Source organism: Coccinella septempunctata, chromosome 5, assembly GCF_907165205.1.
Source record: "Coccinella septempunctata chromosome 5, icCocSept1.1, whole genome shotgun sequence".
NCBI lineage: Eukaryota > Metazoa > Arthropoda > Insecta > Coleoptera > Coccinellidae > Coccinella > Coccinella septempunctata.
In genome coordinates, this window is record NC_058193.1 from 31,828,676 (window position 1) to 31,847,319 (window position 18,644).

The 18,644-nt window shown below is 37.9% G+C and overlaps 1 protein-coding gene across 3 annotated transcripts in view; it reads right to left on the reverse strand.

The window, feature by feature from the left end:
• Positions 1-269: 269 nt before the first annotated feature.
• The window catches only part of LOC123313329 (death-associated protein kinase related), a 147,799-nt gene continuing 129,424 nt past the window's right edge, over positions 270-18,644 (reverse strand). The window contains exons 1-5 of one of the 3 annotated variants that reach the window (XM_044898175.1): positions 8,580-8,674; positions 3,918-4,089; positions 3,365-3,653; positions 2,295-2,541; positions 270-1,672 (exon numbers count right to left, since the gene is read on the reverse strand). In XM_044898175.1, coding sequence (XP_044754110.1) covers positions 1,303-1,672; positions 2,295-2,541; positions 3,365-3,653; positions 3,918-4,089; positions 8,580-8,659 — 1,158 coding nt within the window. In that variant the 5' untranslated portion in view covers positions 8,660-8,674 and the 3' untranslated portion in view covers positions 270-1,302. Of the gene's footprint in view, positions 1,673-2,294; positions 2,542-3,364; positions 3,654-3,917; positions 4,090-8,579; positions 8,675-18,644 lie in introns of those variants that run through there. The other 2 variants (XM_044898176.1, XM_044898174.1) reach the window with 2 other exon arrangements.

Here is an 18,644-nt window from a genome sequence, read left to right on the forward strand (position 1 = left end):
ATTAGGCTCTTTTTTTATTGGATTTTTCTATTCACCATATTTCAAAATATCTCTACATAATTAACTTCCACGACGTACGCATCGCTTTATTTGTTAGTTTTCACCTGTGTTAATATTGAAAGTAATGAAATCAGCAAAGGTCTTAGACTCTTGATTTAATATTTAAGTTGAAAATTGGGGAGCAAAGGAAATTATTAAATATAGGATTTAGGGGATATATCTTATCAAATTAAAATACATGTAATGAAAGGATTAAAAAACGAATCAAATTCACAACAAAATAGAATACTTTATTTTAACTCACTAACCGAAACATTAAAGCAAAAAACATAAATTACCAAAATACTTCATAAAACTATTTATTTTACAATTACCCAAAATGTTCGACATTTGAGATTTTGGAATCATAAGGTACTAAACAGAGTAATGAAGTTCTCTCAAATGCTTAAGAACATAACAGATGCAGTAAAATTGGTCAGAGGAAATATTGAAGAATATTCACCATTATTTTTTCATAAATTATTTTTACAAACATGCAACTGACAATATAACATTTTAACAAGCTCATTATTTGAGGAATATGCTGAAATGAAAGGGGAATTAATTAGCCACGTACAAGGTCAATTGGAATTGTAAAACTATGTTCCTTTTGAAACTTCTATAATTTTTTTTCTGTTATCCAATTCATTATTTGTAAATTCTGATGTCATTAGATTCATTTTGAATAATGAAAGTCAAAAATAACTCTTGATTTTACTAAGATACCATGATAACGACTATAAATTACTCTTTTATCATATCTCGCTTATGTAATTATCACCAAATGGTCCTACTCGAATCGGTGGCAGCCTATTACAGTGGTATTTGACTCGATGAAGGAACTATAGTGCTATTTTTGTCACTGATTTTCTGATTGTCACACAATAGATGAAAATTATGATTCATCATATAAGTAAACGATAACGAAAAGTAATTTAAAATACTTTACTTGTTGGACACAATTCAAATATCATTCTAAAAGTACACTTACATTGAAAATAAGAATTCCACAGTTAATTAAGGACTGAAATGTTCTCCATTTTGTATATCACGAATTTTCATAAATAAAGATAATTACATACATGTATTACGACTAATATTATAAATAGATGTTTCGATTTCATAAAGAGATTGTACATCAAAAGGCACAAATATTACAAACCTACATTTCATGTGCTTCCATAAACTGAGCTTGGAAAAAAACTTATCCAATTCTTCCTCAGGCCAAGGATACTATCAAAAAGTGTGCTCTCCCTGTTTGAGCTAGCACAAAATTCCCCGATCAACCGTGATGGCAGTTTTCGATACGTGTGGTGTGTGGGTTAGGTGTCTGCATGTGGTGCCGCATTGGGAGCACAGGCAGTTGTTGGGAACTTGGTAGGCACTCCTCGGCGAGCCCTCGAACGGTCCGTTCAGATTGTCCGATGTTTGGAGGTAGGTTTTCCGTTGGCTTATGGGCGTTGTGTTGGGCGCTGACACGTTCACGTGGCTCAGGCTCTTTCGTTGGCTGATCGGGGTCGAGCGGGGGGTCACTTGAATACTTTCGGACGTCGATTTCACTATCAGGGAGGAGATGTTCGATTTGAGGGATATCCAAGGATGATCGAGCAACTCTTGGATCGTCGGTCGTTTTCTGTAATTACAAAGTTATAAATTAACAATGACAATTGATAATCATTTTTCATTTCTACAATCTGTCCCACAGATTAAAACATCAGAAATTTAAACGCAACGTTAAGTCTTCACACAGTTTCATAATACCTTTGAGTATTTAAAGTATTGAGTTAATACAAACTGTTTATTCTCTCGCCTGATTTCCAGTTTTTCGTTCTTGGTACATAAATAACTCTTCAAGTTTCTTCAATTTTCTTTTAAAGTCAGGTTCATGATCAATTTTGAAGTGCCTTTAATTTAAAAGCCTACTTTTGTCCTAGCTAAAATGAATGAAGCTTTGAAATTGAGTTTGAATTAGGCGGTAGTCCAGCCTTGAAATAGAAAGTAGTTAAAAATTGATTATGAAATTGGCTGCTAATAAATTTATGCGGAAAAACTGAAGAGCCAAAGTCACAAGATATTAGACAACAACTAAGTACGTAGTGCATACTGAGTGAGCATCACCAAGTAGGGAATAACAGATTTCTTACATAAAATCATCTGCCATTGATTTGAAGCATGTATGCCTAAAATGGCGACTGATTACAGGCGATTTTACTGTATCACTATAAAAAGAAGCATACAAAACCTTGACAACTCACCTGGGGTCTAGTATCAGTCCACTTTTAATAAAATCTATGGCGGCACTAGAAACGTCAGAAAAGTGTTCTGGCTCAAACGTTAAGGCACACTGGGATATGTTGAGGAGGGTCTGTTGTTTGTTGTCGGCACCAAAGGGGCTGAATCCTGACAAAAGAACGTAGGTGAGCACTCCTATTGACCAAATGTCGGTTGCCAGACTGATTGGTTCATAACTAAGTACTTCTGGCGCTACGTAGTCTAAAGTACCTGTAAAAAGAGGACGATATTACTTTTTGAATTCTCTAGTGGTTCATATCTATTAAACAGAAAACTGTGGCCTTACCGCGCGGTTAAGGCAGTTTGTCCGCCTATTCGGCCATAGGTGGCGCACTCGTCTACATAGCCATTCATAGAGCATCTCAAATTATGAAGGCCGAAGTTTTTAAACCGAGATACAGCTCGTTATCGTTATTATGTCACAACAACGTTCTTTTGGTATACATCTAGGCTGAGCGGGAGAATAAATAAATATCCAATTCACAATGTATTATGAATGAACGAGAAAGTGGGTTTAGAGGTATTGGCGCCATGAGTGTGCCGGTTCTCATCGTTTAACATAAATAGTTCTCTAATAAGTCAACAACGGTTGGGAAATGGCAATAAATTGAAAGAGGAGAGATGTTAACTACACGAACAACGCGATCAATTTTATATTTCCACACGTATATCCGGTGCTGACATAGCGGATTTTTACGTTTAAAATAAACACTTAACGATGTTCGAACCGCGTCTATGAAAGGGTCAATTCTTCCTACACGTATTTAAGGAATGATCGTTTTATTCTGTTATCGCAAGGATTTGTACATGCACTTGATTTTTATTTACATCTGGACATTATCCTTTCAATTTTTATATGCAGCTCAGGGTTCATCACAAGGAATAATGCTAGAGCTAGTTTCGAAGGGTCATTGCTCGGACTGTGGTGGGGACAGGTAGGTGCGGGAGGGCTCTTTGTGTTCCTTAGGGTCGAAAGCATAGTTTGCGTTCGCGCTTTGATCTGTAGGCGGCACAAGATGGCTGCGACACTCACCTAATATTTCCCGTACTTTGACGCCAGGCTCTAGCACCTTTGATATGCCGAAATCACAGAGTTTGATGTCGTCGCAGGAGTCCTCGGTCGCCAGCAATATGTTCTGCGGTTTGAGGTCGAGATGTGCTATGTTGCGGCTGTGGAGGTAGGCTACGCCCTCCAAGATCTGACGCATCACCTTCCTGGCCTCCACCTCCTCGAAGCAGTTATCGCCGTCTAGGATGTGCTGCAGCTCGCCGCCAGCGGCCAGTTCTAACACCAGGACCATCTCGGTCGTTGACTCGTACACCTGGGAGAAAATTTTATATTATGGTACAGATGTAGAAGTTCGCCAAGGATGCTGCATCGAAATTGATACTGGAAAAATTCAGGAATGTGTGTTCGTTTGAATGAATCAATGAAGCTAGGGTTAACTGTGAGTCTCTCACTTTGAATAAATTCAGTAAAGCAAGGGCAGCTTTTTTTGTGGTGAATATGCTCGAACAGGGTGATCAGTATTGAGTTCCCCTTGATGTGAGGGCCAAATTTCGACCGTTTTTTCCTTCCAACTCACCTCGTGTAGACGGATAACTCGGTCGCTAGAAGCGCATTCTTCCAGAACCGCTATTTCGTGTATTATTTCCTTCATTTGGTCCAGATTTCTTCGTCGCTTCTTCACGAATTTCGCGGCGTATTGAACGCCCGTCGTTTTGTGTACGGCCCTGCATACTGTGGCGTATTTTCCTCTGAAAAAAAAAAATATATGAATATTAGTGTTTCTCCTCCTCATAGAATAATACAGAATTAATCTCTCCTGTGAGAGGATAGAATCATCAAGGAATGTTCATTTACTATTCGTATGATCTACAGAAATCACTTGCGAAAATGCTACAAATGTCACACTTGTGAGATATGGCTAAAAATACTACTTTGAGCTTTTTTAACTATGCTGCTCAAAGGTTGATAATTTGCGTGCATATACTAGGATATATTGAGAAATTCTCAGCCTACTATAGAAACAAACAAAATTTCAATGTTAAAATATTTTATTACTCAACATATTCTCCTCTTAGTTGGATACATTTATCACAGAGAACCTGCAACGTCTCTAGACCTTTAAAATAAAATGTTTCTTCTTGCTCTGCAAACCAGACTTCCACAGCTTTTATTACCTCCTCGTTGGAAGAAAATTTACGACCTTTTAAACTTTGTTTCAATTGAGGAAAGAGATGATAGTCGGATGGAGCCAAATCTGGTGAGAAAGGGGGTTGTTCTATTAATTCAAACCCTAAATCACGAATTTTTTGTATGGCAACATGAGATTTGTGTGCAGTGCGTTGTCCTGCAAAAACAAAACAGCTTTGGATAGCTTTCCGCGTCTTTTCTCCTTAATTTTTTCCCGTAGAGTGGTCAGTAATGTCGAATAGTGATCTCCGGTTATTGTTCTACCCTTATCCAGAAAATCAATCATGATTACTCCATGGCAATCCCAAAAAACTGAAGCAAGAACTTTTCCAGCAGATTTTTGGACAGAAAACTTCTTAGGTCTTGAAGAACCAGAGTGTCCCCATTCCATTGATTGTTGCTTTGTTTCTGGATCGTACAAATGTACCCAAGTCTACATCGTTTTCAAATCGAGCACAGATCGAACGCGATGCTTCTACCTTGCACCCTTTTGGTCCACATTCAAACATTTGGGGATCCATTTTGCAGCAATTTTTCTCAGGTCCAAATTGACGTGAACCATATGATGAACTCGTTCGTATGAAATATTCAGTGCTTCAGATATCCGTTTAAGCCCAATTCGACGGTCTGATAAAATCATGTCAAGAACTGCATCGATATTTTCGCGGACTGACACAGAAACTGGCCTTCCCGATCTGTCATCATCTTCAATGGAAAATTTACCTCTTTTGAAGATTGCAGTCCAATTTTTCACGGTCGCTTACGAAGGACATTGATCACCAAGGGTATTAATACCCTTCGTAAATCTGCTGATCTTTTAACTTTGTACTGCCCTCTCTGCCTAATTATTTGAAAGCTGATATTATAGAATATTATTTTTGTAATAACCTGAAGATACAGTTTTTATCTAATTCGAAATGAACTTTCATCAAACATTTGTTGAAAACTGTAGCAAAACTAGCAAAACACCACATCTTAAAAAGATATTTCGCTGAGAGAGTATCCTAATCAGTCAACCGTATGCTATACCTACTCGATTACGTAACTCTTACGCTATTTACCCATTCAACGAATAACCGAAAGAAAAAGCATAGCCGTGCCATGAATTCACGTTGTACGAATTAGAATAACTGCTACATACATGATTAGAATTAATTGCGAAACGACCAAGTACCGCTATGTCGTTAGGGTTTTCCTTTCAACTAAACACAAGGAAACTGAATTTGTTCATTCACAAACTATAAATTACGATCGAGATCTCGAAATCTTCAAAACTGACCTCGATTCTGGAAATCGAATCGACGTTGATGAATTCAAGTTGCGCTGTTCGAAAGTTGTTGCTGAAACGAAGTATGCGTACGTTTTGACGAATATTCTTGGGAATGATCACGATGTTAAACATCGTGTATATGACGGAATAATTAGCGGAATTTTTCGTGAAACGTGCGACTATGTTTGCCAATTACTGGAAACGACATAGTCATGAACAGTCATACACGTTGTATCTGTAAAAAGATCCGTTGTAATAATTCGATTTGAAATTTCGACTTAGGCAAGATAGCACAAGTTGTGAACGGTCAATTTTCTCCTTAAAGTTGTTACTTTAGGGTTTTTTGATGGCTATCTTTGGCCAGCCTTGAGATATAACTAAATATTGTATTTTGCCATAACTCCTTTATTTTCGAAAATATCTGAAAACGATAAAAACTTTCTACAGGCACTTCTTCACTGACAACAAACTTTATATCTTCAAGAATAATGTACCCTGTACACATATTTCAACAGAAGCTTCTTGAGGTGAAAAGAAACACTTTCTTCCTTCACCATTTTTTCCAATTCGGGGCTCGGTTAAAAAGATACAGGCTGTTGAAAATCCTCAAAAAATGTTATGATTTTCTCAGAACCCAAAATTCCACCAATACCTTCAAATTTCTTCGTTTATCTGAATACGTGTGGACACAAATGTTCGATTTTCATTGTTCAATGAACAAACTTGTCGAGGTTTGTGTGTTTTTTCGTGAAGGACACACGAAATGTTCGGCAAACTCCTCGAACTAAGACAAAAAGAACGACCTTCCAACTGCCGAATTCGTGAGTAAATTTTGCGGTTTTTCTGTACGGCTGGCGAACTCGTCTTTGTGTCGTTCAGACCCCGACCAGCGAACGTTGAAAACCGTAAATTTCAGGGGCTATTGGCCGAGCAACGAGAGGAAGATCAGTTAGGCTAGTTGCAGCAGGTCTGCAGCGGCCACCAAGGTCATTCGAGGCCGTTTCTCGTCTAATCGAAACGGGCGATCTGAGAGAAGAGGAAGAAAAAGAAGGAAAAATCGGTTGGGGACCTGTTCTGGAGCGCCCCACGGGCCCCAGCCGTCCGTTGTCGCCAACGCGGTGAAATTCTCGAAACTTTACCCGGAAAAATTCTCTCTAGGACGCGTTACGTATGAAAGTTGGAATACAGACTGCTTGATTCAAGCCCTACGGTTATTTTTTGACTGCAGGTCAATTAGTGAGTAATAAATCATGGGTGTCTAGATTGCCACGTATGTAGATCTTCAGGGAAAGCAAAAAAAATTTCTCTAAGAAGCGGAAAACTTTGGCAGCAGCCAGCATCGTCTCCTGTAGCTGGACGGTGACAATATCTAAAGAACAGGTGTAAGTTTGCGATGTTCGTCAGTCTACAGGGCTGTGCTGCCCTTTTATGGATGGTATAGAAGGGTTTTAATGAATACTTGGAAGATGAGCTTCAAACGAACAGGTAGTATTCACATCTGATCTGCTCTGGGCCTTCTGAACAAGAAAAATATGGTCTGGCAGTGAAAATGTTCTAGTTATGAACGGAACCAAAACAGTCACACCAAGGAGGTGCATGGAGTTCCTTAGCCGAAGCATCTGATCTTCCATCATCAAGTCAGTAGTCACAAATTGGGTTTTCAGAAAAAATGCTATAGTTTGGGTCTTCCAGGCATCGAATTTTACCAGATCCCTTTGAATTCAGATTCTTGCTGTCTTTGATTAGCTGGCGTCTATGGAGGTGAGATTCAACGGGGCTCAAAGGTGTGCCACTGCTGAAGGAATACATCAACGTGCTGTCATCGGCAAAGCTGACGCTCTCTGTGTCAAACTGATATCAATTATATGGATCAGAGGATAGGTGACAAAACTGAGCCTTGTGGTACCACCACATAAATGCTCCTGTTGGTAAGGAAATTCTTTATCTATCCCCACAGACTCGCAGAAAAACCACGTCCTTCAGCCCTGATATGATCGATATATGGATATGTCTAGGCAAGAAAGGAAGGACTACTATCTCATTCTGATAATTATTATATCATTGTAGGTTTGCAGGAAGTAATCTCTGGAACTACCCAACAGATTTTGAAAATTCTTCCACCATAAGCAAGCTACATTATTCCTGAGTGACATAGGCTATATTTGATTGTGATAAATGTTATTTTACTATGTTGGATAATGTATTATAAATGTTTTTGTTTGTCTTTAGATAACTTCGGAACCAAATGACCGATTTTGATGGGTATTTCATTACAGTGTACAAAAACCATTCGAGGAGAGGTTTCGTGTAGAATTTAGTCCCACAATATGAAGAGAAATGTCGATTTTTCGTAAGCAACTAGAGAAAGAAGCTGTTGATTTGAGGCTTTTAAGGCTGACGCTAAGGAAACTACAAAAGACAGAGGAAAATGATCAAGTACAATTTAGTAGATTTAAGGAGTTATATATGAAAGTACACGACGGAATATGTCTAATTTTCGAGGATAACACACTAACAATTCAATCAAAAATGATGCTGTATAAGCGGAGAGTTTTTGACTGCCATAGAATGAATTAATATAAAATTGAATGTGACCCTCATCAGCACCATTCATTCCTGATGAAAAACGCTCTTTATAGCATAGTTTCCAACGAATATCTGGCGAGATATGGCCAGTTGAAGAAATGCAAAACCCCATCATCACTTTTCCGAATTGTCCCCCCTAACGAAGGCACATTTATACCCCACATATGAAGTCACTCAAATCGTAACTCCTTATACCTACGCCACTGCGTTTGACACGTATAATAACCCGTTCTGCGACGTAGGAATCCGTCGCTGAGGCATTTAAACTCTTGCATTCACCTCCATATTCATGTTTTCATGAATCGAGAGCTTCATATCCGCGTGCAATTTCTCGTGTAATTGCCAACCGGTTCGGCGACCGGTAATCGATTATATTTCGTCTTTTCGGGATAGGAGACCGGAGAATTTCACCCGTCCGACGACTACCGGCGACCTACTGCCGAGCAGTGATGTCCGCGGGGGGGAAAAGGTACGTGGTCACGAGGTGGTATCTCCGTTCGCGATCTCACAAAAAAAAAAAAACGAAAAAGTATATCAGCTTGAAAAATAATCGAATACAATCATACAGCATCTTGCAGTTTTCTCATTACGTAGGATTAAAATACCAAAAATTCAAAGAACCCAACTCTTTGAAGATAATCGACTAGAAAAACTCCCAAAAAGTTGGGTTCAGTTAAACCTCCCTCATCCCTCAAGATCGAATGGTTGCGCCGGGGTGGATGAAATGCCGAGATTTATGACTAGAAAGGTTGCTCTTTCAGAGTATGTATCACGTTTAAATTCAATATGATTTTTCTGCTAGATAGAAGATACAACCTAACTCGAAAGTTGAATAATGGAAAAATTAAAAATTTGATTTTCTGGTAAACAGTGTTAGATGAACGAAAGTTTGGTAAGGAAATTAAGGTTTTCGAACACGCTGAATCTATTGCGAGCAATTTCGAAAGCCTATCTCTCTTCGTTTAGATTTTCATCTTGGAAATTGCATTTTTCAAAAATTGCAAATTTCAATCTGCGATATCTCCTGTTATATTTGTCTGATCCAAATGGGATTTCCAGTTTTATAATCAGCATTGCCAAGGCTTCCACCCAAGCACAAAAACTCGATTTCGAAAATCTCGATTTTTTGGGTCAAAAATGAGCAAGGGGTTAGACCCCCCTAAAATGACCTATTTGCTACTCTGTCCGAAAATCAGGATGTTCTATTACTGTCTTAGGATATGGAAAGCAAGGAATTCGTTCCGAAGATTCTAGAAAACCAAACAGTTGATGATTCAATAGTGAATTGCACCCGAGAGACCTCCTCGAAGTCAACTCGAAAATGAAAAGTGGAAAAACAAAAAAATTATTTTCTCCTAAAGTGGGCCAGATATGTGAAATTTTGGTATGGAAATACAGGTTTTCGAACACGCTGAATCTATTGCGAGCATTTTCGGAGGCCTATCTCTCTTCGTTTAGATTTTCATCTCTGAAATGGCATTTTTCAAAAAATGGCAAATTTCAATCTGCGATATCTCCTGTTACATACGTCTGATCCAATTGGGATTTCTAGTATTATAATCAGCGTTGATGAGGCTTTTATCCTAGCACAAAAACTCGATTTCGAAAATTTCGATTTTTTGGGTCAAAAATGAGCAAGATAAGATAAGATAAGATAAGATAATTTATTGGTGCTACTTTACAAAATACACTGTATTGCACAAGTCATATTTCAAAATAGGAATAGGATGATTTAACCATCTCATATCACAGTCAAAAATTATATAAAAAACATTTAACAAGAATAAAAAAACACCTGGACACTACAAATTTGGGAGGACACAATATACCATTCCAATCAAAAATAAGGAATATAGTAAATATTCAATAATTTATTTCAAAAGATGTCAGGTCACTGGACAAGAACTCCTGCACACTCCAAAATGCATTTGTCGTCAATATTTCATTGATTCTTTTGTTGAATTCTTTAGGATTGAGCCTCTTAACCTCCACAGGTAACTTATTGAAAAGTTTATGAGAGATGAAATTGGGACCATTCTTGTTTCGAAGATTCTAGAAAACCAAACAGTTGATGATTCAATAGAGAATTGCACCCCAGAGAGCTCCTCGAAGTCAACTGGAAAATGAAAAGTGGAAAAACAAAAAAAATTATTTTCTCTTAAACAGGGGCAGATATTTGAAATTTTGGTATGAAAATATAGGTTTTCGAACACGCTGAATCTATTGCGAGCATTTTCGGAGGCCTATCTCTCTTCGTTTAGATTTTCATCTTTGAAATGGAATTTTTCAAAAAATGGCAAATTTCAATCTGCGATATCTCCTGTTATATAGGTACGTCTGATCCAATTGGGATTTCCGGTTCCGTAATCAGCGTTGATGAGGCTTTTATCCTAGCACAAAAACTCGATTTCGAAAATCTTGATTTTTTGGGTCAAAAATGAGCAAGGGGTTAGACCCCCCTAAAATGACCTATTTGCTACTCTGTCCGAAAATCAGGATGTTCTATTACTGTCTTAGGATATGGAGTGCATGGAATTTGTTTCGAAGATTCTAGAAAACCAAACAGTTGATGATTCAATAGTGAATTGCACCCGAGAGAGCTCCTCGAAGTCAACTCGAAAATGAAAAGTGGAAAAACAAAAAAAATTATTTTCTCCTAAAGTGGGCCAGATATGTGAAATTTTGGTATGGAAATATAGGTTTTCGAACACGCTGAATCTATTGCGAGCATTTTCGGAGGCCTATCTCTCTTCGTTTAGATTTTCATCTCTGAAATGGCATTTTTCAAAAAATGGCAAATTTCAATCTGCGATATTTCCTGTTACATACGTCTGATCCAATTGGGATTTCTAGTTTTATAATCAGCGTTGATGAGGCTTTTATCCTAGCACAAAAACTCGATTTCGAAAATCTCGATTTTTTGGGTCAAAAATGAGCAAGGGGTTAGACCCCCCTAAAATGACCTATTTGCTACTCTGTCCGAAAATCAGGATGTTCTATTACTGTTTTAGGATATGGAGTGCATGGAATTTGTTTCGAAGATTCTAGAAAACCAAACAGTTGATGATTCAATAGAGAATTGCACCCCAGAGACCTCTTCGAAGTCAACTCGAAAATGAAAAGTGGAAAAACAAAAAAAATTATTTTCTCCTAAAACGGGCCAGATATTTGAAATTTTGGTATGGAAATATGGGTTTTCGAACACGCTGAATCTATTGCGAGCATTTTCGGAGGCCTATCTCTCTTCGTTTAGATTTTCATCTTTGAAATGGAATTTTTCAAAAAATGGCAAATTTCAATCTGCGATATCTCCTGTTATATACGTCTGATCCAATTGGGATTTCCGGTTCCGTAATCAGCGTTGATGAGGCTTTTATCCTGGCACAAAAACTCGATTTCGAAAATCTCGATTTTTTGGGTCAAAAATGAGCAAGGGGTTAGACCCCCCTAAAATGACCTATTTGCTACTCTGTCCGAAAATCAGGATGTTCTATTACTGTCTTAGGATATGGAGTGCATGGAATTTGTTTCGAAGATTCTAGAAAACCAAACAGTTGATGATTCAATAGTGAATTGCACCCGAGAGAGCTCCTCGAAGTCAACTCGAAAATGAAAAGTGGAAAAACAAAAAAAATTATTATCTCCTAAAGTGGGCCAGATATTTGAAATTTTGGTATGGAAATATAGGTTTTCGAACACGCTGAATCTATTGCGAGCATTTTCGGAGGCCTATCTCTCTTCATTTAGATTTTCATCTTTGAAATGGCATTTTTCAAAAAATGGCAAATTTTAATCTGCGATATCTCCTGTTATATACGTCTGATCCAATTGGGATTTCCGGTTTCGTAATCAGCGTTGATAAGGCTTTTATCCTAGCACAAAAACTCGATTTCGAAAATCTCGATTTTTTGGGTCAAAAATGAGCAAGGGGTTAGACCCCCCTAAAATGACCTATTTGCTACTCTGTCCGAAAAACAGGATGTTCTATTACTGTCTTAGGATATGGAGTACATAGAATTTGTTTCGAAGATTCTAGAAAACCAAACAGTTGATGATTCAATAGTGAATTGCACCCGAGAGAGCTCCTCGAAGTCAACTCGAAAATGAAAAGTGGAAAAACAAAAAAAAATTATTTTCTCCTAAAGTGGGCCAGATATTTGAAATTTTGGTATGGAAATATAGGTTTTCGAACACGCTGAATCTATTGCGAGCATTTTCGGAGGCCTATCTCTCTTTGTTTAGATTTTCATCTTTGAAATGGCATTTTTCAAAAAATGGCAAATTTCAATCTGCGATATCTCCTGTTATATACGTCTGATCCAATTGGGATTTCCGGTTCCGTAATCAGCGTTGATGAGGCTTTTATCCTAGCACAAAAACTCGATTTCGAAAATCTCGATTTTTTGGGTCAAAAATGAGCAAGGGGTTAGACCCCCTAAAATGACCTATTTGCTACTCTGTCCGAAAATCAGGATGTTCTATTACTGTTTTAGGATATGGAGTGCATGGAATTTGTTTCGAAGATTCTAGAAAACCAAACAGTTGATGATTCAATAGTGAATTGCACCCGAGAGAGCTCCTCGAAGTCAACTCGAAAATGAAAAGTGGAAAAACAAAAAAAATTATTATCTCCTAAAGTGGGCCAGATATTTGAAATTTTGGTATGGAAATATAGGTTTTCGAACACGCTGAATCTATTGCGAGCATTGTCGGAGGCCTATCTCTCTTCGTTTAGATTTTCATCTCTGAAATGGCATTTTTCAAAAAATGGCAAATTTCAATCTGCGATATCTCCTGTTAAATACGTCTGATCCAATTGGGATTTCCGGTTCCGTAATCAGCGTTGATGAGGCTTTCATCCTAGCACAAAAACTCGATTTCGAAAATCTCGATTTTTTGGGTCAAAAATGAGCAAGGGGTTAGACCCCCCTAAAATGACCTATTTGCTACTCTGTCCGAAAATCAGGATGTTCTATTACTGTTTTAGGATATGGAGTGCATGGAATTTGTTTCGAAGATTCTAGAAAACCAAACAGTTGATGATTCAATAGAGAATTGCACCCCAGAGACCTCTTCGAAGTCAACTCGAAAATGAAAAGTGGAAAAACAAAAAAAATTATTTTCTCCTAAAACGGGCCAGATATTTGAAATTTTGGTATGGAAATATGGGTTTTCGAACACGCTGAATCTATTGCGAGCATTTTCGGAGGCCTATCTCTCTTCGTTTAGATTTTCATCTTTGAAATGGAATTTTTCAAAAAATGGCAAATTTCAATCTGCGATATCTCCTGTTATATACGTCTGATCCAATTGGGATTTCCGGTTCCGTAATCAGCGTTGATGAGGCTTTTATCCTGGCACAAAAACTCGATTTCGAAAATCTCGATTTTTTGGGTCAAAAATGAGCAAGGGGTTAGACCCCCCTAAAATGACCTATTTGCTACTCTGTCCGAAAATCAGGATGTTCTATTACTGTCTTAGGATATGGAGTGCATGGAATTTGTTTCGAAGATTCTAGAAAACCAAACAGTTGATGATTCAATAGTGAATTGCACCCGAGAGAGCTCCTCGAAGTCAACTCGAAAATGAAAAGTGGAAAAACAAAAAAAATTATTTTCTCCTAAAGTGGGCCAGAAATGTGAAATTTTGGTATGGAAATATAAGTTTTCGAACACGCTGAATCTATTGCGAGCATTTTCGGAGGCCTATCTCTCTTCGTTTAGATTTTCATCTCTGAAATGGCATTTTTCAAAAAATGGCAAATTTCAATCTGCGATATCTCCTGTTATATACGTCTGATCCAATTGGGATTTCCGGTTCCGTAATCAGCGTTGATGAGGCTTTTATCCTAGCACAAAAACTCGATTTCGAAAATCTCGATTTTTTGGGTCAAAAATGAGCAAGGGGTTAGACCCCCCTAAAATGACCTATTTGCTACTCTGTCCGAAAATCAGGATGTTCTATTACTGTTTTAGGATATGGAGTGCATGGAATTTGTTTCGAAGATTCTAGAAAACCAAACAGTTGATGATTCAATAGTGAATTGCACCCGAGAGAGCTCCTCGAAGTCAACTCGAAAATGAAAAGTGGAAAAACAAATGAAAATTATTTTCTCCTAAAGTGGGCCAGATATGTGAAATTTTGGTATGGAAATATAGGTTTTCGAACACGCTGAATATATTGCGAGCATTTTCGGAGGCCTATCTCTCTTCGTTTAGATTTTCATCTCTGAAATGGCATTTTTCAAAAAATGGCAAATTTCAATCTGCGATATCTCCTGTTACATACGTCTGATTCAATTGGGATTTCTAGTTTTATAATCAGCGTTGATGAGGCTTTTTTCCTAGCACAAAAACTCGATTTCGAAAATCTCGATTTTTTGGGTCAAAAATGAGCAAGGGGTTATAGACCCCCCTAAAATGACATATTTGCTACTCTGTCCGAAAATCAGGATGTTCTATTACTGTCTTAGGATATGGAGTGCATGGAATTTGTTTCGAAGATTCTAGAAAACCAAACAGTTGATGATTCAATAGTGAATTGCACCCGAGAGAGCTCCTCGAAGTCAACTCGAAAATGAAAAGTGGAAAAACAAAAAAAATTATTTTCTCCTAAAGTGGGGCAGATATGTGAAATTTTGGTATGGAAATATAGGTTTTCGAACACGCTGAATCTATTGCGAGCATTTTCGGAGGCCTATCTCTCTTCGTTTAGATTTTCATCTCTGAAATGGCATTTTTCAAAAAATGGCAAATTTCAATCTGCGATATCTCCTGTTACATACGTCTGATCCAATTGGGATTTCTAGTTTTATAATCAGCGTTGATGAGGCTTTTATCCTAGCACAAAAACTCGATTTCGAAAATCTCGATTTTTTGGGTCAAAAATGAGCAAGGGGTTAGACCCCCCTAAAATGACATATTTGCTACTCTGTCCGAAAATCAGGATGTTCTATTACTGTTTTAGGATATGGAGTGCATGGAATTTGTTTCGAAGATTCTAGAAAACCAAACAGTTGATGATTCAATAGAGAATTGCACCCCAGAGAGCTCTTCGAAGTCAACTCGAAAATGAAAAGTGGAAAAACAAAAAAAATTATTTTCTCCTAAACTGGGCCAGATATTTGAAATTTTGGTATGGAAATATAGGTTTTCGAACACGCTGAATCTATTGCGAGTAATTTCGGAAGCCTATCTCGCTTCGTTTAGATTTTCATCTCGGAAATGGAGTTTTTCAAAAATTGCAATTTTCAATCTGCGATATCTCCTGTTATATTCGTCTTAGCCAATTGGGATTTCTAGTTTTATAATCAGCATTGCCAAGGCTTCCACCCAAGCACAAAAACTCGATTTCGAAAATCTCGATTTTTTGGGTCAAAAATGAGCAAGGGGTTAGACCCCCCTAAAATGACCTATTTGCTACTCTGTCCGAAAATCAGGATGTTCTATTACTGTCTTAGGATATGGAGTACATAGAATTTGTTTCGAAGATTCTAGAAAACCAAACAGTTGATGATTCAATAGTGAATTGCACCCGAGAGAGCTCCTCGAAGTCAACTCGAAAATGAAAAGTGGAAAAACAAAAAAAATTATTATCTCCTAAAGTGGGCCAGATATTTGAAATTTTGGTATGGAAATATAGGTTTTCGAACACGCTGAATCTATTGCGAGCATTTTCGGAGGCCTATCTCTCTTCATTTAGATTTTCATCTTTGAAATGGCATTTTTCAAAAAATGGCAAATTTTAATCTGCGATATCTCCTGTTATATACGTCTGATCCAATTGGGATTTCCGGTTTCGTAATCAGCGTTGATAAGGCTTTTATCCTAGCACAAAAACTCGATTTCGAAAATCTCGATTTTTTGGGTCAAAAATGAGCAAGGGGTTAGACCCCCCTAAAATGACCTATTTGCTACTCTGTCCGAAAAACAGGATGTTCTATTACTGTCTTAGGATATGGAGTACATAGAATTTGTTTCGAAGATTCTAGAAAACCAAACAGTTGATGATTCAATAGTGAATTGCACCCGAGAGAGCTCCTCGAAGTCAACTCGAAAATGAAAAGTGGAAACACAAAAAAAAATTATTTTCTCCTAAAGTGGGCCAGATATTTGAAATTTTGGTATGGAAATATAGGTTTTCGAACACGCTGAATCTATTGCGAGCATTTTCGGAGGCCTATCTCTCTTTGTTTAGATTTTCATCTTTGAAATGGCATTTTTCAAAAAATGGCAAATTTCAATCTGCGATATCTCCTGTTATATACGTCTGATCCAATTGGGATTTCCGGTTCCGTAATCAGCGTTGATGAGGCTTTTATCCTAGCACAAAAACTCGATTTCGAAAATCTCGATTTTTTGGGTCAAAAATGAGCAAGGGGTTAGACCCCCTAAAATGACCTATTTGCTACTCTGTCCGAAAATCAGGATGTTCTATTACTGTTTTAGGATATGGAGTGCATGGAATTTGTTTCGAAGATTCTAGAAAACCAAACAGTTGATGATTCAATAGTGAATTGCACCCGAGAGAGCTCCTCGAAGTCAACTCGAAAATGAAAAGTGGAAAAACAAATGAAAATTATTTTCTCCTAAAGTGGGCCAGATATGTGAAATTTTGGTATGGAAATATAGGTTTTCGAACACGCTGAATATATTGCGAGCATTTTCGGAGGCCTATCTCTCTTCGTTTAGATTTTCATCTCTGAAATGGCATTTTTCAAAAAATGGCAAATTTCAATCTGCGATATCTCCTGTTACATACGTCTGATTCAATTGGGATTTCTAGTTTTATAATCAGCGTTGATGAGGCTTTTATCCTAGCACAAAAACTCGATTTCGAAAATCTCGATTTTTTGGGTCAAAAATGAGCAAGGGGTTAGACCCCCCTAAAATGACATATTTGCTACTCTGTCCGAAAATCAGGATGTTCTATTACTGTCTTAGGATATGGAGTACATAGAATTTGTTTCGAAGATTCTAGAAAACCAAACAGTTGATGATTCAATAGTGAATTGCACCCGAGAGAGCGCCTCGAAGTCAACTCGAAAATGAAAAGTGGAAAAACAAAAAAAATTATTTTCTCCTAAAGTGGGCCAGATATTTGAAATTTTGGTATGGAAATATAGGTTTTCGAACACGCTGAATCTATTGCGAGCATTTTCGAAAGCCTATCTCCCTCCGTTTAGATTTTCATTCAGGAAATGGCATTTTTCAAAAATTGCAAATTTCACTTGAGAATCCGTCAAGACCGAACGGTTCGGCCGAAATGAATGAAATTCTCAGATTTACTACTAGAAGAGTTGCTCTTTCCGAATATGTACCACGTTTAGAGCTACGATAATTTTCCTGGGAGATAATCCACTCGAAAGATGACCTTCGAAAAATTCCCAAAAAGTTTATTTATTTATTTATTCAAGAATAAAGGAAAAAAAGTTGGATTCAGTTAAAACTTCTTCAAGACCGAACGGTTGTGTGAGCCAAAGACTCACCCTGTAGATTGTCCATCCTATCCCGAGTCCCCTTGTTCAGCGCCAGATCGGAATTTTTCACGGTTGAAACCGTTTTTGGCCCGTCCCGTTTTTCCGCCACAAGCGTGCCATTACCTTTCCTAATTATCCGCGCATTCTGACACTCGGGAATTTATAAATCGTGACATTTGCAGTACTCGCCAAATATTCGAACGACGCCGCTCCGGGATAAATATCTGAAAGGATGCCAGCGTAAATGTTGTTTGTAACTTCGCCGAATGTTTACTACTACGCACCTGAAATAGATATGGCCAAACGCGAAAGAATTTGGCATGTTTGCAGTGAGTCAGCTCGGTGGAATCTGTCGGAACTTTTCCGCGGTTTAGTTTTTCCTGCCGAAATGCGAGATTTATCCTGATATATCCGAACGACAAGGCATAAGAATTTGATTTTTGGCACGCATTTGCAGCCCTTCAAGAATAGTCGTAAGAAATTGGGATTTTCATTCGAAAAAATCATCGATGACGTCATATCTCATATTTGGGACACGCTGTATGACATCTCACATCAAAAAGAGGGCATTTTCGAACATCAATCGATCTTTCCGAGCATATCCACAACAGAAAAACCGTCTATGACCACCTGTATGTATTTCAAGTCGGATAATCCGACAGTAGGATGAAATTCCCAACATGCACGCAGCATCGCCAGGTGAAAGTCCTCGCTAAATATCGAAAAACGAGCCCGACTCTCCCTGCAACTTTTGCATCTCGAATTCGCGAATGTAACGTTTT